Source organism: Lathyrus oleraceus, chromosome 5, assembly GCF_024323335.1.
Source record: "Lathyrus oleraceus cultivar Zhongwan6 chromosome 5, CAAS_Psat_ZW6_1.0, whole genome shotgun sequence".
Lineage (NCBI taxonomy): Eukaryota > Viridiplantae > Streptophyta > Magnoliopsida > Fabales > Fabaceae > Lathyrus > Lathyrus oleraceus.
The window spans coordinates 623,052,878-623,079,251 of NC_066583.1; the positions used below are offsets into that span (position 1 = coordinate 623,052,878).

The 26,374-nt window shown below is 41.3% G+C and overlaps 1 protein-coding gene and 1 long non-coding RNA gene across 2 annotated transcripts; one reads left to right on the plus strand and one right to left on the minus strand.

The window, feature by feature from the left end:
• Positions 1-5,523: 5,523 nt before the first annotated feature.
• LOC127087218 (uncharacterized) lies at positions 5,524-6,230 on the plus strand. Its single transcript, XR_007789798.1, has 3 exons — positions 5,524-5,673; positions 5,763-6,118; positions 6,199-6,230. It is a non-coding gene; the product is annotated as an uncharacterized LOC127087218 (long non-coding RNA).
• Positions 6,231-6,680: 450 nt separating this feature from the next.
• LOC127082508 (transcription factor VOZ1-like) lies at positions 6,681-7,271 on the minus strand. The gene has a single exon (XM_051022750.1). The coding sequence runs from the start codon at positions 7,269-7,271 to the stop codon at positions 6,681-6,683; it is 591 nt and encodes a 196-aa protein (XP_050878707.1).
• Positions 7,272-26,374: the final 19,103 nt, after the last annotated feature.

Here is a 26,374-nt window from a genome sequence, read left to right on the forward strand (position 1 = left end):
TGGATCAAGTCAAGTTCAAACCTACCATGGACACTTCCTGGGAAGCTCTCAAAGATCAGAGGAAGATCCCACGTGGACTTTACTTGTTCTCAAAGATCGACCCTCCAGAGGTAATCCTTTATTACTTAGATGATCTGAGGAAACAAGGAGTGGATATCTCAGACTTCAACATAAGCCAGCTGCCAGCTGAGCCTCCAAATTTCATGAAGCATCCACAAGGACCCGCTGAGAAGGCGAAGCAAGCTAAGAAGGCAAGACTAGGAGAATCCCCCGGATCAAGATCTCCAGCACCTCTGCCTGGACCTTCTGGTAAGTCTGTTTCTCTTGCTCCTTCTGTACAAACACATCCCATTGCTTCTTCTATCCCTCAACCAACACATATCTACACAAACTCAAAAACTCCCCCCTCAACCACCAGAACATCTAACCAACCATCTCAGAAATTTAACCTTGCCACCACAACCTTACCTATTTCTAACGCAGAAATGCTGAACAAAACCACCTCACCATCTTCATCCTCTTCTCCAGAATCACCCCCTACTACAACATTTCCACAGATACAGAACACTCTGACCCTTCATCTCCCACTCTGGCCCAACTCCAAACTCGTGCTTTGGCCTCACAACAGCCAACACAACCCACACCTGAACCAGAAGTCACCTCATCGCCCACAGAACAACCAAACCCAACAACGTCTGACCCTCAACCATCTGAAACACCTCACGCTGAAACTCATCCAAACAACTCTGACACACACCCACCAAAGACATCAGTTGAACCACAAACTCCCACTCTCAACCTAAGCCCTCCCACTTCTCCACCTCCACCCTCTGAACCAGAAAACACCCTTCCAACCCTAGAGGAAGCAATAGTGTTGTTTGCAGGAGCTTCAGTTGACAAGGTCAAGTCTCTGACCATCAACTCTGGCATCAGTGATGATCCTTCAGCTATAAGGACACACTGGAACAAAGTTATTGGCTGGATAACCGCTGAAGCCTTCAAACTGAAGAGCCTCTCTGAGCAAGTTTGAAACGACTTCATTAGAGACGCTGAGCTAAGACTCCAGGAGCGTCTAGCCAGATAAGTTGAGGAGAGAGCCCCCAAGGAAGCAGAAGAGAAAGCCAGACAAGAGGAAATACAAAGAGTCGAGGAAGTTGTAGCCAAAGCTCTAGCTGAGGCTGCTGCTGCTGCTGAAGCTGAAGCCAAAGTTGCCGCTGAAGTTGAAGCCCGTATTGCTGAAGAGTCTTCCACCTTTGTCCCTCTGGTTCTTAAGACACTTGAAGATCTTCAGAAGGAGCAGAAAGAAGTCTGAGCCAGATTGGATCAACATGATTCAGTTAATGTCAACATTCAGAATCTGCTGACCCAGCTGCTCCAGAGGATGCCTCCACCTCCAAACCCTTAGGCACCTAGGATTTTTTTTCTTCTTGCTTGTTGATTTGCTTGTTGCTTTCTGTTGTGTTTGTTCTCGCTTTCTGTTGTTTGTGTTTCTAACATCTCTGAATATATATATATATATATATATATATATATATATATATATATATATATATATATATATATATATATTTGTCTTTCCTTCATTTATCTAAGTCTTTTTGATTATGACAAAAAGGGGGAGAACTAAAAACAGCTCTGATGAAAACATATCTAAATCCTTTCAGTACTCTGCAAACATTGTTTAAATTGGCTCTAATCCCTTTTGACTTAGAAATTTGCAGAAGAGTATCTAGAAACATCATCTCATGGAAGCTCCGGTAAGAACTTCTGAACTTCCAGACTTATCTAAGGGGAAGCTCACTTCTATCTGATCTAAAAAATCCTTATCTAAATGTTTCATCTCTAAAATTAAGATTGTTTTGTCATCATCAAAAAGGGGGAGATTGTAAGAACAAAATTAGTTCTACAATAGAATTCCAGGATTTTTATGATAACAAAGGATGAAACCAAAAATGGCACCCTAAAGAAAATTCTCTAAGTGTTCAGGACTCTGAACAGCAACAAAGGAATATGATCGTTTTATCAGATACAAACTTTGATCAGATACAAAGTACTAGAAGATCAGAAGCATCTGAGGAAGAAGTGCGCTCTAGAAGCTCTGACTCTGAGCAAAGCAAGACAGTAGAAAGATCCAGAAGCTCTACATCCACTGGACTTAGTTCTGATGATCTGAAAGACCAGTACTCTGAGAAGCTCTGATGTAACCTCAACGTAATCTCCTTCTGACACAAGACTCCGAGATAACAAAGAATCTGACGAAGATTCAACAAATCCAGAAAGAGTAACGGAAATAATTTCTTCAAATGGAAAGGAAATATTTTTAGAAAGAAATTATTCAGGGAGACAAATTGGTTATGGCAAGAAACACAGAAGTAATGACATTGAATGATTATCAAAGGCCAATATTCTGTCATCACTCCAACGGTCCTTTTCACCACTATATAAAGGACAGCCTACTTCAGTGAGAGATACACAACAACGCACAGAAAATTCTTTACATTCTCTCTTAGTTTTTCACGAGCTTCTGCTCATACGTGAAAACACTTGCTCGATTATTCTGCTGTAATATTTGCTTACTCTTAGAAGCACTCTCTATTACAAATTACTTTTCTAAATTGCTTTTGTTCCTCAAGTGACTCTGCGTAGTCTGTATACTTGAGAGGACTAAGAGATCACTCTCTTAGACGTTTGGTTGTATTAATCTTTCAAGATTAGTGAATAAAGTCCTTTTTGAAGGCGAAATCACCTTGGCCGGGTGGACTGGAGTAGCTTTGTGTTATAAGCGAACCAGTATAAAATTCTGTGTGTTCTTACTTTTGAAAAAGCTTTTAATTTCTAAAACAATTCAAACCCCCCTTTCTTGTTTTTTTCACCTTTAGTCGTTGCAACCACGAACAGGTCCGGAAGTCGATTATGCAAGGGGAAGGTATTAACACCCCTCACATCCATGGTACTCCATGGGAACCATCTAGGATGTTTACTCTTATGTGTGTGTTGTTTATCGAATGTTTTCTTGCCAAAGGTTTGCGGAGTGGAGGTCGATTTTAAATTAGTGTGCTCGCCAAGGAATGGATCCTCGTGCCTACGTATGCCCACTTGTTGAAGTGAGAAATCAGAGCCTTCGTAGTTCGTGGTTTTGAAATTGTTTTGTGTTTGTTTTGTTGATTTTATTTACCTTGAAGAAGGGTTTTCGATTGTGTTACCCTAAGGCTCAAACAAAAGGTTTGAATGTGTTGAATTGTTTTTAAGTTTTGAAGAAAGTGTTATTGATTTCGGATTGCACTAAAGACTATGGATAAAGGTGAATACCTCAAACGGTCAAGCCAAACGTCTTGTGTTCGAAGCATTCAGAATGAGTGTAGGAAAGCTCCAGTCTCATCCCTTCTTTATCGCTTAAGGCTCGTGACATACGATCCTAAACGCCATTTATTGTGTTTTTGAATTTGATTTGGAAAATGACCGCTTGACGTTGGATCAAGGGTTTGTTTATTGTTTTTTATTTAAGAAAAGGACCACTTGACGTTGAATCAAGGGTTTGATTATTGCTTTTGAATGATGCGCGTTCCTAATGCCTAAGGAGTATCTAATCAAGCAAAACAAGAAAGTGAGTAAATGCATACATGAGAAAGGGGAAGGGGTACATGTAAAGTACAAGGGAGTGCAAGAAATAAAAGATCTCATTGTCAGGTAACCCAAGAGAAAGCCATGTGTGTGCAATTATGTTCTAAATTGGAAAGAAAGTAAAAGATTACAATTGATATTACAAATTCTTCTTGATTCTTGCACGCTTCTTCCATGTTAGGTCACATTTGTCCAAGGTCTCTTTTGCAAAGGGTCCTAATGAGTCTCTAAGTCCATTGTCCAAAGTTCTCTCCATGCTTGGGAAATTATTATCCTTTTTTCATTTTTTAAAGTCTTAACCATTTTTAGATTCATTTTAGAATGGGATGAATGATGCACAATATGATAAAAAGCAAAATAAAAATAAAAGTGCATAAAATAAATGACCAAAATTAAAGGTTAGGGGCGGAAATTAAAATGCGGAAATTAAAGAAGTTAGAAACGGAATTGTAAAGAATTAAATGTTAGGATGCGGAAATTAAATGTTAGAGTTAATTGTTAGAAGGTTAATCAAAGTTAATATAATGTTCAATATCAATATCAAAATCTACATCAAATTCTAATATCCACATAAACCACACTATTATCATAAACTCAAAATCAATTAAAATTCTAAAATTCAAAACAATTATCAAAAATAAAAATCAAATAAAATTCTAAACAATTAGCAAATTATAAATTCGAAACCAATTATCAAATTAATTCTAAAAAAATATTAAACCAATTCTAGGACAATTAACAATTAATTCTAAAACAATTAACGAAGATTAAATCCTAATTAACAAACTCCAAATCCAATTAACAAAATAATGTCTAAGCATCAAGATTAATATCCAATTAATGAAGCTAAATCCAAATTAACAAAGCATAGGCCTCTTTAAGCAGAATCGGTTGGGGTTTGCACCAGGAGGCCCAACAGCCTCAGATCCAAGGCCTGGGGGTGCGTTCGCTACAGGGAGGTGCAAGACAAGTTCTGTTTGGGCCTGATCCAAACCTCTACAAGGCATCTACTAAAAGAAGGTAAAAATGAAAATGAAAAAAAATAGAAAAGCGCTTCCAGCCAAATGCGCTTATTCACCCGCGGAAAAGCGCTTCCAAGCGACAAGCATCGCTTCTCTCCACACTCTGTAGAAAGCATAATTCAGCGCTCAGGTCTCATATGGAGACTCTACATGAGCTTCGCGAACAACTACGCAGCGGTGACAACACAACGCCATCAGATTATGGCTTCTCCCTCTATAATCCAATACATCATCGTGGCAAGTAAATCCAAGCATGAGCATATGGATTAAGAGCTACCTGTCGAAGACGACGACGGAGATGTCGACTATGATGACGAAGGTCACAAGCACAACTCCTATCCACTTCTGAGCGCCTCTCTTCCTCTTCTCGTAATGCTGAAACGGATCCAAAGCGTGTGAGCGATAATGATCTTTGAGTTTTGAAGGTTCCGGCGGTGGCTTAGCTCTGCCGTGTAGAGCTTCGAGTGATTAAGCTCCCACAACAATGGAAATGAGCGTGTATTGAAGGTGGGGAGTGATTTCAAGATGCTTTTCGAATGAGGAAAAAAATCTGAACCCCAATGATTGGCAATGATTGCCTCTTATATAGCTTGATCCAAGAGGGCAATTTGGAGATTTGAGTCTAAGTGGCTAAATCTGATTCGTCCAGCTGGCATTTATGTGAAGGTGAGTCTTAAATCATGAATTAAGTCACGTGGGATTTTACACAAGTTTTACTCTAATTAATTTGCTTCAAATTCTTTGATCCAACTGTGGATATCTGCATTGAACCAAACTGGTTTGGATTGTTGCTTGGATAATCATCGGTTTGAATTTTGCAGGACATGGTTGCTGAATTGGTGCTGCTCATTCCCTCTACTGTGAACTACCTCAATGCATTGCAAAGCTTGTGATTTCCATAACTTCGAGTGAGCTAGTTGCGGGCTATGCTTTAGTGAGTTCCTGATAAACCAAATGTGTAATCATTTCCTCAGGGTCTGCACTGTAGTTCACCCTCGAAGCATGACATTTTTGGATGCACTAGCTTCTGGTATGTATGCATTGGACCTGTTATTTTGCTTGCTACCACACAATGCTTCTAGCCCTTACTGTTGATGCTGAATGGTTATGGATATGCAGGCTTGGTTTCTTTGTAGCATGGCATTGCAGCAGGCCTGAACATGGGCCTATGCAGCAGGGTGTAGTTAGGTTATTTTGACTGGTGTTTCAATATGGTTTGGCAGCATGATGCATTGACTCATGACATAGTTGAAATCCCACACATTTTGATTGGTGACTTAATAATGCCACCGATGTGATACACACAGACTTTGAGTTGGTTTTCCTCATGGTTTCACAAGTTCATGGCAAAATTGCAACTTGGTCATGTGCCTTCAGCAAGTATAATGCCTTGTTCCCCTTCTTTAAGTGCAGTAGGTGTGACATTTATGAGGATTAGATGGTCAACTGCTAGCTCTGGGAAGGTTGAATTGCAGGTTTGTATTGGTGTTACAACTGTTGCACTCTTATTCTTTCCTTGTATTGGCTTGACCTTGCTTATTTGGTTGGTGTTCAGGGCTGCTACAACAGAGTGCTCATGATGATGGTATGAGGCCAAGTGCAGGTAGCACACATTTGCTGGTGGAATGGTTTTGAGATGCTCATCTTGGTCCAACCATTGCCTGGTTCTGCACAGCAGGTGAGATCCCTGTCCTGGCTTGGATTCTACAGCATTGAGTTGCTAGGTTTGTGAAAATATCATGACTGGACTTACGTGTCAATGGACTGCATTGTTATTTTTAACAGGGAGCTTTGTTTATTGCAGCATATGGCTTGGTTCATGACCTGCTTTTGGTCTGCAACAAGGCTTGTTTCATTGGCTGATGCATTGCAGGATTTGCAGCAGGTAACAATTCTTGTCACTCTGCAACTGACTGCAGCCTGGTCTTGCACAGTATGCTAGTTCCATTTCTTGACTTGCAACTGTCATGGATTTTGCTGGTGTAGCCATTGGAATCACATTGGTCTCCTTTTGCAGGTTGGTATATTTGTGCAGTGTCAGTTATGATAGTCATATGGTGCAGCTAACCCGTATTCGTATGTTCCATTTAGAGGGATCACTCTGTGCGATGCTGGATAGACAGCTCCCAGGCCAACTTTAGCATTAATCTTGGCTCTGCCTTTAGCCGGCCTTTTGTTATCAGGTGGACACTCAGCAGGGAGCTTTACCATCTGTTTCTGCAAATCATTTGCTACTTTTGCCTTGGAGTTCTTCTTCCCATCAACAAGCTTTAGTTCTAAATGGTATAAGGCACATACATCACACTTGCTAATCTCATATTCGTAAAGGTGCCATTCGAAATGGTTCAGTGGTTGTGGATCCATATAATAGGATCTCTTCAGACCTCCAAATTCATTGATAACTTGCTTTCTAGATTCATGCCAACCACGCCCATTGTAATCTGGCAATGACCTCTGCTTTTTGTTCCCACTTTCAACGGCTCTTCTAGGCTTATCAAAGAAAAGCAATTCACTAATAGTCTCACCCCCAAGAACAGAAAGATCAAAGAGCTTAGGTGCATTCCATGGAGACTTAGCAGTTAATAGTTGTGGCTTCCTTGCAAGTTTGGTCTGGAAGTGGCCTGTCATTGCATCAGGTCATGTTGCTTCTTTGTATCACGACCATGATTCCGTTCTGATTTTGACTTGTGGTTCAATGTTTTTGCTAGGTACGGCGACAACTTGGTCAGCAAAGTGGCAAAGTACCTCAACCTTTTACATTGCTTGATAACTGTGGATGCCAAGCCCTATATGAAGTTGTTGAATGGCTTTGGTCTCACTTGTAGGCTACGAATGCATATGGTAATGGTGGCTGATCAAAGCATGCTACCAAGTGACCAAACCTGAATTTGAATCATTGTGCACACATGGAAAGCTCAAAGGCCAAGAATGAAAAATCAACCTTAGAAGTAGAATTAGGATTTGGATCCTAGGATGAGAAGGGTTTGAGTTGACTTTGGTCAAAGTTGACCAAATAGTCTATTGTTGACCAAAAAGTCAACTGTTGACCAAAGTCAACAATTGGTCAACACGCCTCTCTTTGTATTTTTTCCATGTAATGAACCTTTTATGATCATGTAATGAATGACATTTCCTCATTTGAATGAACTTGGATTGGTATTTGAACTGAATGGCTCTTGAAATGAATTTGAAGTTTTTTTTATATGAATAAATGGATCTTGAACATGTATTGGAATAGAGTGAAATGGATATTATGACATTGAATGAACTAATCATGAGTGACACTCCAATGACAATCATGAAACTAAGGACTTAGAAAAGATCAAGATGTGCCATGAACTACAACCTACATAGACCAAACCTGAAGGCATGACCAGGGATTTGGGTGAGCAACCAACTGAAATAGATTTAAGCAAACCATGAACTAGACACTAAGTACGAGGGTGGTCTAGATGAAAGGTTATCGAAGGAAAGAGAGCCAATGAAAGAAGTGAGCCCAAGAACCTGTACTAGAATCAATGGTCATGAGCATAGTGAATAGAAACATAACCAAGAACTCAACATGAATGAACCAGGAACAAGAAGTTGTTGAATGCAATTTAACCAAGCAAGGAGATCAAGCATCATGAATGATGATGTGCCAGCTGAAATTAGGGTTAGAAGGCCACATAATAGGAGTTTGACCTGATTAGGGTTTATGGAGCCATGACCAAGTGAGGACCCCTAAATTAGGGTTTTGCTCCCTCAAGAAGCCACCATTGACACCAGATACAAGCACAATACCCAAGCATCTCCATGTTAGGGTTTGATTGGGGCCACCCAGAGTTTGCTGAGAAATCCTAGTTTCCACTAGGTGTAAGCATAAAGCTCTGAATTCAAGTCACTGCTTTCTTGTGTTGAACCTTGCTTATGTAGATGAAATGCATGCTCATGATGATATGCAAATGTTTAGGTTAGTGATCTATATGATCATGGTGAAGGGTAGGGTAAATTTTGGGGTATGACAGACTTCAATCTCTTTATTCATCATATCATGAAAAAGAGTAGTTATAGCTCTCTGGTATGTTGCACCACCATTCTTTAAATCGAAAGGCATCACTCTATAACAGAATGTTCCCTAGGGTGTAATGAATGTGGTCTTCTCCATATCATCAGGTGCCATCTTGATTTGATTATAACCGGAAAATCCATCCATAAATGAAAAGACCTTGAATTTAGCTGTATTGTCTACCAACCTATCAATGTGTGGTAGAGGAAAATCATCTTTCGAAATAGCTTTGTTCAAATCTTTGTAATCAACACGCATATGTACTTTTCCATCTTTCTCAGGAACAGGCACAATGTTGGCCACCCACTGTGGATATTCGGAGGTCACAAGAAAACCAACATCAATCTGTTTCTGCACTTCCTCTTTGATCTTCACTGCCATATCATGATGCATTCTTCTCAAGTTCTGCTTGACAGGCGGGCATTCTGGCTTCAACGATAATCTATGCTCCATAATCTTAGAATCCTAACTAGGCATGTCTTGATATTACCAAGCAAACACATATGAATATTCTCTAAGAAGATCAATCAACCCCTTCTTGGCCTCTGGACACAGTTGAGACCCAATCTTGACTTCCTTCACATCATCTTCGGAACCCAAGTTGACTAGTTCAATCTGCTCTTCAAACGGATGAATGATTTTTTCCTCATGCTCCAGTAAATGAGATAATTCATCAGATATTTCTTCATCATCGGTCTCTTCCTCAGCCTCAAACATAGGGAAATCAAAGTTTGGAGAGGGAGTAAGATCATTGTATTCAATGGGTTTGGGAACCAACCTACATAATAAATTGATATTTTAATTTTAGAGAAGTGAATTGTGACCAAATATTATGCAGATTGACAATTATTATTTATTTTAGGTTTTTTGTGATTACCATTTTTCAGAAAAGAAAAAAGTAAAAATAAAACATCATAGATGTGGATGAATAAAATTGTATTTCATTGACGATAATTGAAATGCCTAACAATATTCACTTCTTCCTTAGGCATAGGAGAAGGATTTTTCTTAAAATGAAAGACAAATTACTTAGAGCGGTGAACAATAATAGGAATATCAACAGCAACCCAGTTGTTGCAAGTCTAGCCATGCGTCATAAAGTTGGCGCAAGCTTCGTCTTCATCGTCACCATCCTCGATTACAGCAACTGAGTGTTTATCATTACCATGAATGAACTCTCCATTACGGAAACTCGGTTGCAAATCTTCAGTTTTGACGTTGAAAAACCCTAGTTGAAATCCCAATCTGTCCTTATTCTTGTTCTCATCAATTTCTATCACACGACCCCACTGATCAGTGCTCCCAGTCTCAATAGCTTTCTGAGCATCCTTCAAAGAAGACATGGGTGCCTCAGTTTTCGTCACTTCAGCAATAGACAAGGCTTGGAACGGAGTTCCAACCTCCTCCTTAACATCAACATAAGAAAATGATGACAAATGGATCACTAAAAGTTCCTTCTCTCCACCAACAATGACAAGCTTGCCGTTCTTCACAAATTTAAGCTTCTGGTGTAGAGTAGATGTCACAACTCCTGCTTCATGAATCCATGGCCTTCCTAATAAACAGCTATAGGCCGGGTGAATATCCATCACTTGAAAAGTAATTTGGAAATCACTTGGACCTATCTTGACTAGAAGGTCCACTTCACCAATGACGGTTTTATGAGAACCATCAAACACTTTGACAATCACGCCATTGTACCTCATAGGGGCACCTTGATAAGAAAGTCTGGACAGAGTTGACTTCGGGAGCATATTCAGATATGACCTAGTGGCCACCAACATATTGGACAGAGCGTCTTCCTTGCAATTCATCGAAATATGGAGCACTAAATTATGATTTATGCCTTCCTCAGGAAGCTCTTCATCACAAAAACTCAAATTATTGCAAGAAGTTATGTTAGCGACAATATGGTCAAACTAGCCAACAGTCACATCGTTCTCAACATAGGCTTGCTCTATTACTTTATGCAACACCTCTCTATGTGCTTCAGAATTCATCAACAGAGACAACACTAAAATCTTTGACGGGGTTTGAAGCAGCTACTCCACCATATTGAACTCACTCCTCTTTATTAACCTCAAAACTTCATCATCATCATTAGTATTTAGCTTGGTGGATTCACTAAACTGACACACTGGAGCATTAACTGGATTCACCACTGGCATATCCACCTTCTTGCTGATTGAAACATCCTATATCTCCTTCGGAAAGACCGTACCTAAGACATGACCACCATGGTGGCATTATACTGATAAGGAACAACTTTATCGGATGCATATGGGACATGGCCCGCTAACCGTATTACTAACAACGATACCGATCTATTAACAATATTGTTGTTGCTGCTATCAAATTGGATTACTACCCGCTCATGGGTTTTGAACACAGGAACAATAACATTCACATCATTTATATATCTCGACAGAAAATTTTGGATAAGCCCTTCATCCATCAATCTTTGAATATCCCTCTTGACAATAACACATCCTCATGGGTTCACGCTGCATATCACACAACCATCATGGTCATGCTCACAATCGCTGACCAAGCAGATATCTCTATGAATTGCAACCAAAGACTGTCTGATATGGCAGACATCTTAAACCTTATGTTCTCCAGGACAACCATCTACCATATTGAAAGAAGCATTACCATGTGCGGGAAACGAAATAGCCTTCACATTAGGCGCACAGTCCTCAAAGGACACCATCCCACTGTTCACAAGCTTTTGTACTTCGTACTTCAACAGGTAGAAATTCTCAATGTCGTGACCAGGGGCTCCCTGGTGAAAGGCACAGCGGAGTTCAGGTTTGAACCACCATGGAAGTCGCTCGAGAATTTGAGGTGGATTTCTGGGTTGAATAAGGTTCTTGAGAACCAAAGATGGATATAATTCTGTGTAGGTCATAGGAATAGGATCAAAAGAGACCTTCTTCCTCTCAAAACTTTGTTGTTGATTATTGTTGTTATTGTAGTTGGTTCTTTGTTGCGGTTGTTGTTGACGCAGTTGTTGAATCGGAACAGATTGATTGTTGGAATTGTTGAAAAATACAGGAATCACTGAAGAAACTTGATGTTGATGCTGACGCATTTGAGAACTCCTTCTGACACGAGGCCTCCTCTGCCTCCCCACAGATACTGAATTAGTTTCCCCCTCCTTTTTCTTGGAGAAACCACCCTCATACTTCTTATTGGATGTTGCTTTTTCCTTACACAAACATCCTTCACGGACTCCCTCTTCTAACCTCATCCCCATATTTACCATTTCGGTAACGTCACTGGGGGCACTGACGATAATATGTTCATAGTAAAACGAACTCAGGGTCTTCAAGAAAATATTCGTCATCTCTTTCTCTTCCAATGGAGGATTAATCTGGGCAACAAGTTCCCTCCACCTCTGAGCATACTCTTTAATTGTCTCCTTATCCTTCTGAGACATTTACCTCAGCTGGTCTCTAGCAGGCGCCATATCAATGTTGTATTTATATTGTTTAACAAAGGCCTCTCCTAAGTCGTTGAAAGTACGGACACTTGCACTGTGCAACCCCATATACCATCTCAGCGCAACACCAGTCAAATTATCTTGAAAGTTATGAATCAACAACTGATCATTATCAGTTTGAGTTGACATCTTTCTGGCGTACATAACAAGATGGCTTAGTGGACAAGTGTTTCCCTTATACTTTTCAAATTCAGGGACTTTGAACTTCATCCGGATCTTCACATTCGGCACCAGGCAGAGCTTAGCAACACTCTTACCAAACAGGTTTTTCCCTCTCAACATCTTCAACTCCTTTCGCAGCTCAAGGAACGGATCCTTCATTTCGTCCATCTTCTCATATACATCTGGGCCCTTAGATGGCTCAGAATGGTAGATGGTGTCCTCAACACGAGGCAAAGTATGAACAACTGGAGGCGGCACAGACATGACCGAACTAGATGTCGGCATAGAGACAAAGGTGGGTGCAAACCCTTCAGGCACAAAGATTGGTGGCATTCCCCATGGGAATCTAGCATGCATGGAAGGATCGAATTGGCTGGCAGCAACGGGAACAGTTGAGGTAGCAACCTTAGACATAACAATCCTCTGGGGAGGAGTTGCGGGAGTTGGTGAAGGTTGATTCTGCGCAGCAAGAATAGACTCCATCATAGTAGTCAACCGTGTAATCTCATCCTTCAGCTCTCTATTCTCTTGTTCCAAATGTTCCATGATCTTGGGTTGATTGGCGCGAGTTTTGTATCGGTGAGTCAACTTGGCTGAAGCAAAGAAGAGTAACCGATAAGATAATCTGGCGGAAGAAAAACCTGCTATACATATGATGCATGTAATGCAATATTTTTGTTTGTTTTTAATTTCAAGGAAAACATTGTAATACCCCAAAATTTACCCTTCAATTTTCCCTAGAAGCATGGGATTATGTTTTACACTTCATTAGCATCATACTAGGTCATACTCATTGCATACTGCATTAGTGACTTGGGAATCAGATTTTGATTGATCACTCCTTAACAGAAGGAGCCCACACAAAGCAAGATTGAGAATTGGACTTCATTTTATAAGCATACAAGTCTCAAGGGTCTCAGGGGGCTCTAGGTATCTCATCATGGTCCTCAGATCATTAGTGAAGGATTCAGAGCTATCAGAGTGTTCATCTGGATTTAATTAGGAAATTAGGGTTTCATGGCTACTTACAACAGGCAATGTTTGGTTGGAAGTATAGGGTCTCATCCATGTCATGGTTGGAAAGGCATCTTGGCCTAGGGAGACTCACAATTATCTCCGAAAGATCCATTGACAAGCAGTGCAATCAGTTCCCGATCAATTTTGCCCTAAAACTAGGGTTTGGTATAAAATCAGTTTATTTCTGATTCTTTGGGTGAAACTCTTTTCCATGGCCCTCCATATGTCCACAAGGGTCTACATACAAAAAAATAGCTTTTTATTTGAGCCAGAGGTGCTTCAATTGATCACTAGAATCGGGAATCAGATAGTTTGGGAAAAGTCAACTGTGGGGCCAGAAAAGTCAACTCCTGACATTTTGAGAGTGGAATCTCAAAATCCATGCCTAGGGGATCCTACATGTGAGATTTGATCAAGGTTGGATCATGGATTCATCATTTAATCAGGAATTGGAAAAGTTACTTAATTTGGAAATGGTTGACTTTCCATTTAGGGCAAATTTTTATGATTGTTGCACTCACTTTAAGCCCATTTTCCATAAAGATAAAAGCTCCACTAGAAAATTTCTCCAACATGAAAGTTGTTCCTCTTGTTCTAAGCTTTCTATAAATATAAAGTTTGCTCCATTTGGATCAAGATTGAGAAAGTTATGCTTAGTCAAAGTCAGACATTTTTTTTGGACACTTAGAAAAATTTCGAAGTCTCAAAATCTTCAAAGTTTGTCAAGACTTCTTGGCCAGCTTTCTTGCACTTCAAGGCATCAACTGAAAATGTTTTCTTCACAACAATTGTACCTTTCCATGTTCTCTTTCACCTCCTTTTGGAATCATCTCATTTGGATCCATGGTTTGAGAGATACATTCACCTAAAGTGGGCACCATGACTTGATTCTCTAGGCAGATTTTAGGCCAAACTGGCCCAACCATTTTGCAATGTTGAGACATGATCTTGAGGGTCATTTTTCACCTTTTTCCATTCATCATTTCCACTTGTGCTCAACATGAAAGATGCTATACTCCATGAGATCTTTCCACTGTTTGCATCATCTCATCATTTGGTGGCTTGCTCATCAAGATACATGGCCTCAAAGTCACCCCTTTAGAATTTTTTCTTGCCAAACCAAATCAACCAAACTATGTTGCATACATCCAGCCCACGTTTGTTACCTCATTTGGCTATGCATCTTTTTTCCACTCACTCAAAATTTGCCAAAATAAGTAACTTTCTAACACCACCTCACTTTTGTATCATTTTGCTCATAACCAAAACAAACATTTCTGAGCTCATTAAGGATTTATTGACCCACATATTTAAGCCATAAACCCTAAATCTGAAGGTGGTTGTGAATTTTCGAGCAAGGCAAGGTTAGCTTCCATTCTTTTTTCTCTCAACAAGTTCTTGAAGTGAAGCACCAAGAGGCATCATCATTCTCTTCTATCTTCTCCACTACCAAGAAGTAGTGGACTAGCTTCCACTAGGTAACCTCCTTGCACCATCTTCGTAGTTATGTTGTTGATACATCTATGCTTACTATGCTCATCATCATGCTATTTCCCTATGCTCATCATCATGTTGTTTACCATGGTTGCTTCATGCTGATTTTCATGAATAACCATATGCCTATGCCTGTTTCTGAAGCCCTCAACATGAGGCATTATCATTGATTTTAAGTTTGTGCAGTTAATTTTATGTTCATGCCCGTGCCCATGTTGTCACCTTGTTGACAACATTTCTCCATGTTTAAGCCATCATTTTACTCAAACAAAGTCACCATTTTAATCTACACATTCCATACTTGATTTCTGTTTTTTATTTCATGTCATTTGGTGCATTATAGTGGTTGCATTTTGTTGTGGAAGTTGAAGAAAATCCACTGTATTTTTCGTGTTTGCATGGCTAGGGTTTGTTTCCATGGGGAAGACGACCACGTGTCGTCGCGAAGGCCCTTAGATCCAACATTTGTGTTTTAATCATGGCCGCCCACGTGCTTTTCTCCTGTAGTCACTTAATGGAACATGACCAATTGATACAATGTCACATGATTTATTTTATTAAAATGTTATTTAATCCTGTCACGCGCTGGTTTAATTTTGTCTTGGACCATGGGCCTGCGCCACTTACTTTCCGCGCCCCCCTTTGCAAGGCCCATGAGCGCCTCTTCATATTTTCCAGTCCATTTTAAAATGCTGATGCACCCCTCTTTTATTTTCTTATTTTAATTTCCATTCATTTTCTGTTTAGATTTTAATTATTTTTAAATATTTTCTTTGTCCAGAAAAATCCCCAAAAATATTTTCCACATTTCTTGATGTCTTATTTAATTTAATTTATTTTTATTTTCATATTTATTTAATGTTAATATTTTATTTTAATTATTAATTCTAAATGGTTCATATTAGCATACTTTTTTTTATTGATTTTATTTTCATGACTTAAAATTCTTTTTAGCTTTTGATTTTTGGGATGAAGGTTGACCACTGTCCCATGGTCAACCTGACCTTTTTTTGGAATTTTATTTCCCATTTTCAATTTATTTGGTAATTATTTTGGTTGGTTGACTTTTGGTTTGACCTTTGTTTTGTTTCAATTAATTTATGCACCAATTTTCATTACTTTTAAAATCTTTTTGGGGGATGATGATGTCCTGACCCCACCTTACTTAGTTTAATTTTTCATAATTTTCTTGATTAATTTGCTACTTATTTGATAATTATTAAGTTGGCTTGAATTTTCAGTTGACTTCTGTGTGATCGATGTTTGACTTAGGGATTGCTTATGGCAACTAAAGAGATCCTTTGATCCTCCCTTGTTCATATCATATGCCATGTATTAGAGGCCTTTCATCTTGATTTTATTTGATCCTTACCTCATTTCCTGATTAAATTATTCAGTGGACCCCTTTGGTGCATTTCTTTTCAACTGTTTGATTCATCTGTTATCTCTTGCACTTGTTTCTTTCATCCATGTTCGCCATTGCTTGAATGTTTAACATGTTCATACTTCTTATGCATTGTTCATTGCTCCATTATTTCATTCTTAGATTTTTGGATTTGATTATATACCTGTTTGCTTATCTGATTTGATTGATAACTGTTGCCTACTTGTATGGTGATTGAGGCATATATTCTTATTGTTTGATTGCCATGAACCATCCTCATTCATAACAAATGTACCCCTCTCCCATAAAGTGTATAATATTTATTCTTTCATTCTTTATTCATCTATTAATACAAGAAATAAAACGAACATTCGATAATCATTTCAAAACAAGATCAAAAGCTCGATCCAACGTCGAGTAATCATCTTCAAAATTTAACAGAACCAACACGTTCTCATCCATCCTCTTGTAAGTCGATTGCCTCAGGCATCACCATTTCTCTTGTAAGTCGATTACTTCAGGCATCGCCATCTACCTGTAAGTCGATTGCTTCAGGCATCGCCATCTACCCTTATCCGTTGCTCCTCTCCTTGCTCCATCTGTCGACTCTTGTTCCGTTTAAGTAGCACCCATTAGGTAGAACCCTTTGTATGATAACATAGGTAGAATTCCCTTATTCTTTGCATGCTAACATTAGGTAGATGTTCCCCTCTGTAAATCCTACCACATAGGTCCACATTGCATGACAACTCTAGGGTAGAGCTTCCCCACTTTTAGACCTTCCGTGCGTCTCCGATCTTGTGGCATGTCAATCCGTTCTATTACAAAGAAGTAGCTGCCTAAGACTCGATTCAGCGAGCTGCGACACCTACTGCTAGGACGTTGAACATATTGCCCACTTTCCTTTGACACAGCTGGTGTCCTCTTTTGTAAGTCCATGTTCAGATGGCAATCCTTAACCCCTAGTTAGGCGAACTACGACAACTCTGATTCTCATGTTCAGATGAGATACGTAGGCACGAGATGCGATGTCTTGCCGAGTTTTTGACTGATGACTAATAACTAATCCTTGCTTGCTTTCGCCCTTGCTGCGATTCTTTTCTCTCGCCCTCGTTGCGATCGAGACTTTCCCTTTCTCTTGCCCTAGTTGCAATCGAGACCCTTATTCCCTTAGTTAGCTGAACTACGTTTTGCTCTGATTCTCATTCCAGATGAGATACGTAGGCATAAGACGCGATGTCTTGCCGAGCACACTTCTCTTTAACCCATAGGTAGCTGAACTACGTTTTGCTCTGATTCTCATTCCAGATGAGATATGTAGGCATAAGACGTAATGTCTTGCCGAGCACACTTCTCTTTAACCCATAGGTAGCCGAGCTACGAAGACTCTGATTCTCATACTCAGATGAGATACGTAGGCAGTGGATGCGACATCCTTGCGATTCATTTTCTTTGGACCCTCTTTTAGTAAATAGTACCTTAGATATACACACACCCTTTAGACTAGAACAACAAGAGTGGATCCCATAGAGTACTATGGATGCGTAGGGGTGCTAACACCTTCCCTTCGCATAATCGACTCCCGAACCCTAGATTTGGTTGCGAGACCTTGTCTTTTCCTTACTCTTCAGGTTTTCTTCGATCGTTTCCTTTCCCTCCTTTGGGATAAATAACGAACGGTGGCAACTCTTCTGTTTGTTTCTTTTTTCACTGGTTGTTTTTTTTTGCCTTGTTGCGACAGCTGGCGACTCTGCTGGGGACCCGGTTCCCTATGCGAGTCCCTCCTAGCTTTTGTGAGTTTCTTGTTTGTTGGGTGTTTATTCTTTTGTACAGTTATTTACTTTCAGCATTTATCTGCTTTATCTTATTGCATTGTGTACATGTGATTGTTGTATCTGTTGGATCTGTGGGGTTGGTTGTTTGTTGGGGTGGGTTGTTCTATGAGAGATAAGCCCACTACCCAGGCTTGAGCGTACACACAGGTTTTAGAGTGGATAGTCATGAGGCTTGCGTAGCATGTTGCTACGTTAAGTCGTTCATGAGACCCACACCCAGATGAGGTTTCTTTTGGATATATTCTGTCCTACGGGTGTTCCGTAACGACATGATGTTCCTGTAGAAATTGTCGAATCTGGTGACCATTTCCCGAGGACTCAGTCGAGGCCACTCCTCCGAGACGCGGTTATGTTAGCTCTGGTGGGCGCATTCTCGCTGCTCAATCCGAGGACCCCGAGGCTGGGAACTTGCTTTTAGGATGTCCTATTGAGGGGAGTCAGTGGAGGTCTTTTGTCTCGTAATAATGCCAAACCTTCAGTGGTAAACGTATTATTCTCGACTGAAGGGCTAGAAGCTGACAAACTTCTGTTCTTAGAACCTACCAGTGAGGGGCGGGCTAAATTCAGGAAACCTTAACCTTCAACCAACCCTGTTTTCTGATATTTCTTGTTGGAGCAGAGCTTTGATCTCTTATATGTTCCTCAGTGGTTTTCTCTTCAGACAGTGCGACCTGACAGTTGCTCAAGCAGATGCAGCAATCCTGATTCCCATGTCACTGCATTACATCACATCATTTTGCATTCATATCATTTAACACATGTTTATCTATTTCTAGGGGTTTATATCTTCTTCTTGATTCTAGTCGGGGTTTTCTGGTACTCTTAAAATGGATATTTTATCTGATGTGAGACTGGAATCAAGGGGTAGAATACCCTTCAGAATTGATAAACATGTCATTGCATTTGCATACCCATTAACATGTCTTGCATAATAGGTACCGCCGCAGTGTTCTCATCTTGTTTGATCGTCAACTAGTAGGATAAGTGACTCAGGCATTCACCGATACGGTACCCGAAGGAATCAACAGAGAGCAATGGAAGGCCTACAAGCAGAGCTCGCTGAGATGAGGATTCACATGAATCAGTTCATGGACGTGGTCCAAGGAGTGGCTCAAGGACAGTAGGAGCTCAGACAGATGATACAGAGGAATCCCCCTGCTCAACTAGAGACTGTGATTGATCCTCCAGCTGGAGATACCAATGGACCGAGGCATATCTCAATCCCACGTGTCAACCCTGGTCAACAACCCATTCATGATGATCAGGAGGATCAGTTCACCCTGCTTCAGGAAGATTTTGGCATGGGCCATGGTATGGACCCTATGTTCCGGAGATTGGAGGAGAGGTTGAAGGCTGTGGAAGGGCAGAATGCTCTTGGTGTGGACGTTGCTGACTTGGGGCTGGTCCCAGGTGTGAGAGTTCCACCAAAGTTCAGAGTCCCAGTTTTTGACAAATATAATGGCAACTCTTGCCCGAAGACTCATGTGCAAGCTTATTTCCGCAAGATGGTTGCGTATTCCGATGACGAGAAGCTGCTCATGTACTTCTTCCAGGACAGCCTAGCTGAGGCATCCTTGGAGTGGTATATGAGGCTAGACAAAGCCCATATTCGCTGTTGGAGAGACTTGGCTGAGGCTTTTGTGAAGTAGTATCAGTACAATGCAGATATGGCACCTGACAGGACTCAACTCTAGAATCTGTCTCTCAAGAGCAACGAGTGCTTCAAAGAGTATGCTCAACGCTGGAGAGAGATGGCTTCCCGTGTTCAGCCTTCTATGTTGGAGAAGGAGATGGCCAACATGTTTATGAACACACTGCCTCGATCTTATTTGGAGTGTCTGGTGGGTTGCAACGCCTCGAATTTTGCTGATGTGGTCTCTACCAGTGAGAGGGTGAAGAACTACTTAAAGACGTGTAAGATCCAAAATGGGGTTGGATCATCTTCGGGGTCAAAGAAGCCGTTTATAGGAGGACAGAAGAGGAGAGAAGGGGATGCAAATGTTGTGTCTTCTTATCAGAGCAGGGGTAACCGGAGGAGCAATTTTCAGAATTACCATCAGCAACCTTATGTTGCAGCTGTCACCATTCCGGCTGCAGCACCAGTGCAACAACAACAACCACAACGTCCGTAAAATCAGTACCAGCAACAACAGGGTAGCAGATCCGCCTATCAACAAAGACAGAGGATGTTGGACAGGCGCTTCGACACTCTTCCGATGTCGTATGCCCAGTTGCTTCCCAGCCTTCAACAATTACAACTTGTGCAGTTACGCACTTTGGCTCCTCCCATTGGCAGGCTTCCAGTGGGTTATGACGCCAATGCTAGGTGTAATTTCCACTATGGGGCACCTGGCCACACTATTGAGAACTGCAAAGCTTTTAAGCACGTAGTTCAGGACCTTATCGACTCGAAGGCCATTAACTTTGCGCCGGCTCCTAATGTCGTCAACAATCCCATGCCGCAGCATGGCAGAGCAAATGTTAGTATGGTCGAAGGAGAAGCCAAATCCGTCAAGGATGTGTTGAAGTTGAAGACACCTCTGTTGGAGATTAAAGAATACTTGCTGAAGGCAGATGTCTTCCCCGGTTGTGGGAGCAGTTGTTTGGGTTGTGCTGCACATAGCGGAGGTTGTTTGAAGCTGCAGCAGGGTATCCAGGCCTTGCTTGACGATGGTATCCTCCAAGCTGAAGACCTATTTGCCCTAAGGTCTGTTGAAGGGGTTGTTGAAGGGATTGTTGAGAATGCAAATGCTAATCCTCTCTTGTCTGAAGATGCCATTGCTATTGAAGAACTTACAAATGTTGTTCTTGTTGATCTTGTAATTCCTGATGATGTATTTAATTTTTCTGATGTTGTTGCTAATATTCTAAACGCTATGGTTGATTCTGATGTATTTGTTGAACTTGATTCCGATGTTTCAGATGCTTGTTTTTCAATGAATGAGATTTTTGAGTATGACTGTGATATTGCCACTATCACAATTTTCTACCCAACTGCTCAGATCAGTGTGCCAGAAGCGTAACCGGTACCACCAGTGCGACCGCATCAATCCACTATGACCATCACGACCCCTGGTCCTTTACCTTTCACTAGCGAAAGGGTCATTCCTTAGCATTACGGGGGGAGTGTGTACATGCATGATCATGGAGTGGAGCAGCCACTGAAAATAGAAGAGGTGCAGGATCAGAAGTCCAAATCTGAAGTCGAAGTAAAAGATCCCGTAGTGGACAATGTTGGTGGAATCGGGCGATTCACCAGAAATGGTAGACTGTTTTCACCACCAGTTACCCAACCTGATAGTGTTGACGCCGCGGCGAAGACCAAAGGCAAACAAGTTGTGAATGAGGGTACCTCTGCACCACAGGCTGGCTCTGAGCCTGCTTTCACGAAGGATGTAGACGAGCTCTTGAGAATTATAAAGAAAAGCGACTACAAGGTAGTTGATCAGTTGATTCAGACGTCGTCCAAGATATCTATTCTCTCACTCCTGCTATGTTCGGAGGCACACAGGGAGGCACTTCTGAAGGTCCTTAATGCTGCATATGTGCCTCATGAAATCTCAGTAAACCAACTAGAAGGGATCGTTGCAAATGTTCATGCAAGCAACGGGTTGGGTTTTACTGATTCTGACTTGACGCCAGCTAGACGCGATCATAACAAAGCTTTGCATATTTCGATGGAATGGAAAGACACTGTGTTATCCCATGTTGTGGTGGATACAGGTTCCTCTCTTAATGTGCTACCCAAGAGAGCCCTGTCAAAGTTAGAAGTAGAAGGTTTGATCTTGAAGCCTTCCGATCTTGTTGTGAAAGCCTTCGATGGCTCTAAGAGGTCGGTGTTCGGAGAGGTAGAATTGCCAATTCTGATTGGATCACAAACCTTCAATACCGTCTTCTATGTGATGGATATCAGTCCTTCGTATAACTGCTTGTTGGGTCGTCCTTGGATCCATAATGTCGGGGCAGTCTCCTTAACTTTGTATCAGAAAATCAAATTCCCGGTCAACGGAAGAATTATCATTGTCTGTGGTGAGGAGGATATTTTGGTCAGTCACCTGTCTACATTAAAGTATGTAGAGGTAGAAGGTGAGATTCATGAGACCCTGTGCCAGGCCTTTGAGGCAGTTCATGTCAAGGATGCAGCTCCAGTAGAAGAGGTTAAAGCAGGTGCCTCTATTTCGTCCTTCAAGCAGGCACATGCCTTGGTAAATTCAGGTGTTGCTCCCGGTTGGGGACGTCTGTTGGATTTACCTATGAAGGAAGACAAGTTTGGGATTGGGTATCAGCCAACATTGACTTCTACAACTTCAACGCCTCAGACTCGTCAGAGGCTGATTACTTTCTCCAGTGCTGGCATCATTCAGTATGGCCAGATCTCAGCAATCAACGAAGAAGATGGGATAATGATTGCGACATTGATAACTGGGTGCGTCCAAGGGTCCCGGGTGAAGTTCTCCGCAACTGGTCTTCTTAGGAGATTATCCAAGTTACTCTTCTTGAAGAATGCACGTCACTGGATCCTATTGATAACAGTTCTGCTATGGCTCGCTTCGACTTTGAAAATCCAATCTTTCAAGCTGAAGAAGAGGGTGATGAAGACTGTGAACTCCCTGAAGAACTTGCCAGGTTGTTAAAACAGGAGGAAAGGGTCATTCAACCGCATCAAGATTTTATTGAAGTGATTAATCTCAGCACCGAGGACGTCAAGAGAGAAATCAAGATAGGGGCTGCTTTGGAAGATAATGTGAATAAGGGGCTGATTGAATTACTGCAAGAGTATGTTGACATCTTCGCCTGGTCTTATCAAGACATGCCAGGACTTGACACAGGCATTGTGGTACACCGTTTGCCTCTCAAAGAGGATTGTCCTCTGGTCAAGCAGAAGCTCAGAAGAACGAGACCAGAGATGGTTGTCAAGATAAAGGAAGAAGTGCAAAAACAGTTGGATGCAGGGTTTCTAGCGGTTACAAATTATCTGCCACGGGTTGCAAATATCATTCCAGTAACTAAGAAGGATGGAAAGGTACGGATGTGTGTCGACTACCGGGATCTGAACAGAGCTAGTCCTAAAGATGATTTCCCATTACCTCACATTGACGTTTTGGTGGATAACACGGCTCCGTTCTCGGTATTCTCCTTCATGGATGGCTTTTCTGGCTATAATCAAATTAAGATGGCACCAGAAGACATGGAAAAGACAACTTTCATAACCCCATGGGGCACCTTCTGCTACAAGGTGATGTCGTTTGGTCTAAAAAATGTTGGGGCAACATATCAACGAGCTAAGGTAACTCTTTTCCATGATATGTTTCATCATGAAATCGAGGTTTATGTTGATGATATGATTGCCAAATCTCAGATGGAAGAAGAACATTTGGTGAATCTATAGAAACTGTTTGAGCGTTTGACGAAATTCAAGCTGAGGCTTAATCCGAACAAGTGTACTTTCGGGGTGAGATCTGGAAAATTGCAAGGTTTTATTGTTAGCAAAAAAGGGATTGAGGTGGATCCTGCCAAAGTGAAAGCAATACAAGAAATGCCTGAGCCAAGAACAGAAAAACAAGTCCGTGGTTTCTTAGGGAGGTTGAATTACATTGCAAGGTTCATCTCTCACCTAACAGCCACGTGTGAGCCAATATTCAAATTGTTAAGAAAAGACCAGGCTATCAGTTGGAATGATGATTGCCAAAGGGCCTTCGAAAAAATAAAAGAGTATTTGCATAATCCTCCTATCCTTATGCCTCCAGTCCCAGGAAGACCGCTGATTATGTATTTGACATGACTTGATAATTCCATGGGTTGTGTTCTCGGTCAACACGATGAGACAGGTAGGAAAGAGCATGCCATTGACTACCTAAGTAAAAAATTCACAGATTGCGAGTCGAGATACTCAATGCTTGAAAAGACATGTTGTGCACTTGCATGGGCTGCTAAGCGATTGAGATAATACATGCTAACTCACACAACCTTCAACAACAGGGTAACAACAACAACCACAACGTTTGAAAAATCGGTACCAGCAACAACAGGGTAACAGACCCGCCTATCAACAAAGACAGAGGATGTTGGACAGGCGTTTCGACACTCTTCCGATGTCGTATGCCTAGTTGCTTCCCAGCCTTCAACAATTACAACTTGTGCAGTTACGCACTTTGGCTCCTCCCGTTGGCAGGCTTCCAGTGGGTTATGATGCCAATGCTAAGTGTAATTTCCACTCTGGGGCACCTGGCCACACTATTGAGAACTGCAAAGCTTTTAAGCACGTAGTTCAGGACCTTATCGACTCGAAGGCCATTAACTTTGCGCCGGCTCCTAATGTCGTCAACAATCCCATGCCGCAGCATGGTAGGGAAAATGTTAATATGGTCGAAGGAGAAGCCAAATCCATCAAGGATGTGTTGAAGTTGAAGACACTGCTGTTGGAGATTAAAGAATACTTGCTGAAGGCAGATGTCTTCCCCGGTTGTGGGAGCAGTTGTTTGGGTTGTGCTGCACAGAGCGAAGGTTGTTTGAAGCTGTAGCAGGTATCCAGGCCTTGCTTGACGATGGTATCCTCCAAGCTGAAGACCTATCTGCCCAAAGGTCTGTTGAAGGGGTTGTTGAAGGGATTGTTGAGAATGCAGATGCTAATCCTCTCTTGTCTGAAGATGCCATTGCTATTGAAGAACTTACAAATGTTGTTCCTGTTGATCTTGTAATTCCTGATGATGTATTTAATTTTTCTGATGTTGTTGCTAATATTCCAAACACTATGGTTGATTCTGATGTATTTGTTGAACTTGATTCCGATGTTTCGGATGCTTGTTTTTCAATGAATGAGATTTCTGAGTATGACTGTGATGTTGCCACTATCACAATTTTCTACCCAACTGCTCAGATCAGTGTGCCAGAAGCGCAACGGATACCACCAGTGCGACCGCATCAATCCACTATGACCATCCCGACCCCTGGTCCTTTACCTTTCATCAACGAAAGGGCCATTCCTTGGCATTACGGGGGGAGTGTGTACACGCATGATCATGGAGTGGAGCAGCCACTGAAAATAGAAGAGGTACAGGATCAAAAGTCTGAATCTGAAGTCGAAGTAAAAGATCCCGCAGTGGACAATGTTGGTGGAATCGGGCGAATCACAACGTTAAGAGAGGATTATTGAAGTGATTAATCTCGGCACCGACGATGTCAACAGAGAAATCAAGATAGGGGCTGCTTTGGAAGATAATGTGAAGAAGGGGCTGATTGAATTGCTGCAAGAGTATGTTGACATCTTCGCCTGGTCTTATCAAGACATGCCAGGACTTGACACAAGCATTGTGGTACACCGTTTGCCTCTCAAAGAGGATTGTCCTCCGGTCAAGCAGAAGCTCAGAAGAACGAGACCAGAGATGGCTGTCAAGATAAAGGAAGAAGTGCAAAAACAGTTGGATGCAGGGTTTCTAGCGGTTACAAATTATCCGCCATGGGTTGCAAATATCATTCCAGTACCTAAGAAGGATGGAAAGGTACATATATGTGTCGACTACTGGGATCTGAACAGAGCTAGTCCTAAAGATGATTTCCCATTACCTCACATTGACATTTTGGTGGATAACACGGCTCAATTCTCGGTATTCTCCTTCATGGATGACTTTTCTGGCTATAATCAAATTAAGATGTGAAATTCTGGTGTAGTCAGAGTTCAGATGTTCTACTCCAAGTCATGACATCTGATCTAACATTGTTACTAATACAGCAAGACATTTATACAAATTAAAACCCAGTACTGATATGCACACATTCACAGATGTCACGACATCTGCTACTATATCACCATAGTATGGAAGAACACCCAATTCTGTCCATCTGGTACAAAGACACAGCAGAGATCAACCATAGCACTTACTTCTATTGAGCCTGCAAAGTTATCAGCATGATGTCTCAACATTGATTTGAACATCACTTGTTACAGCATTACAGGTTTACCTTATTTTATAACAGACAAAATTATAACATGCAGAAGTTAAAAACACAAGTATTTGTTAACCCAGTTCGGTGCAACATCACCTACTCTAGGGGCATACCAAGCCAAGAAGAAGATCCACTATCAGTAGTATTAATTCAGAGTTAAACTCCCCCGTTTACAACTTTTCACTTAATCCCTACCCAATGCAATCTATACCTAGGAACTCCTAGATAGAAACCTCCAGTTTCCATTCCTATCACTACAAATACACTGTAATGCTAAACAACTTGAACTTGCTTCATAGTTTCGTTCAAGACCATAACAAACTCTTACCTACAGGCTTTGAG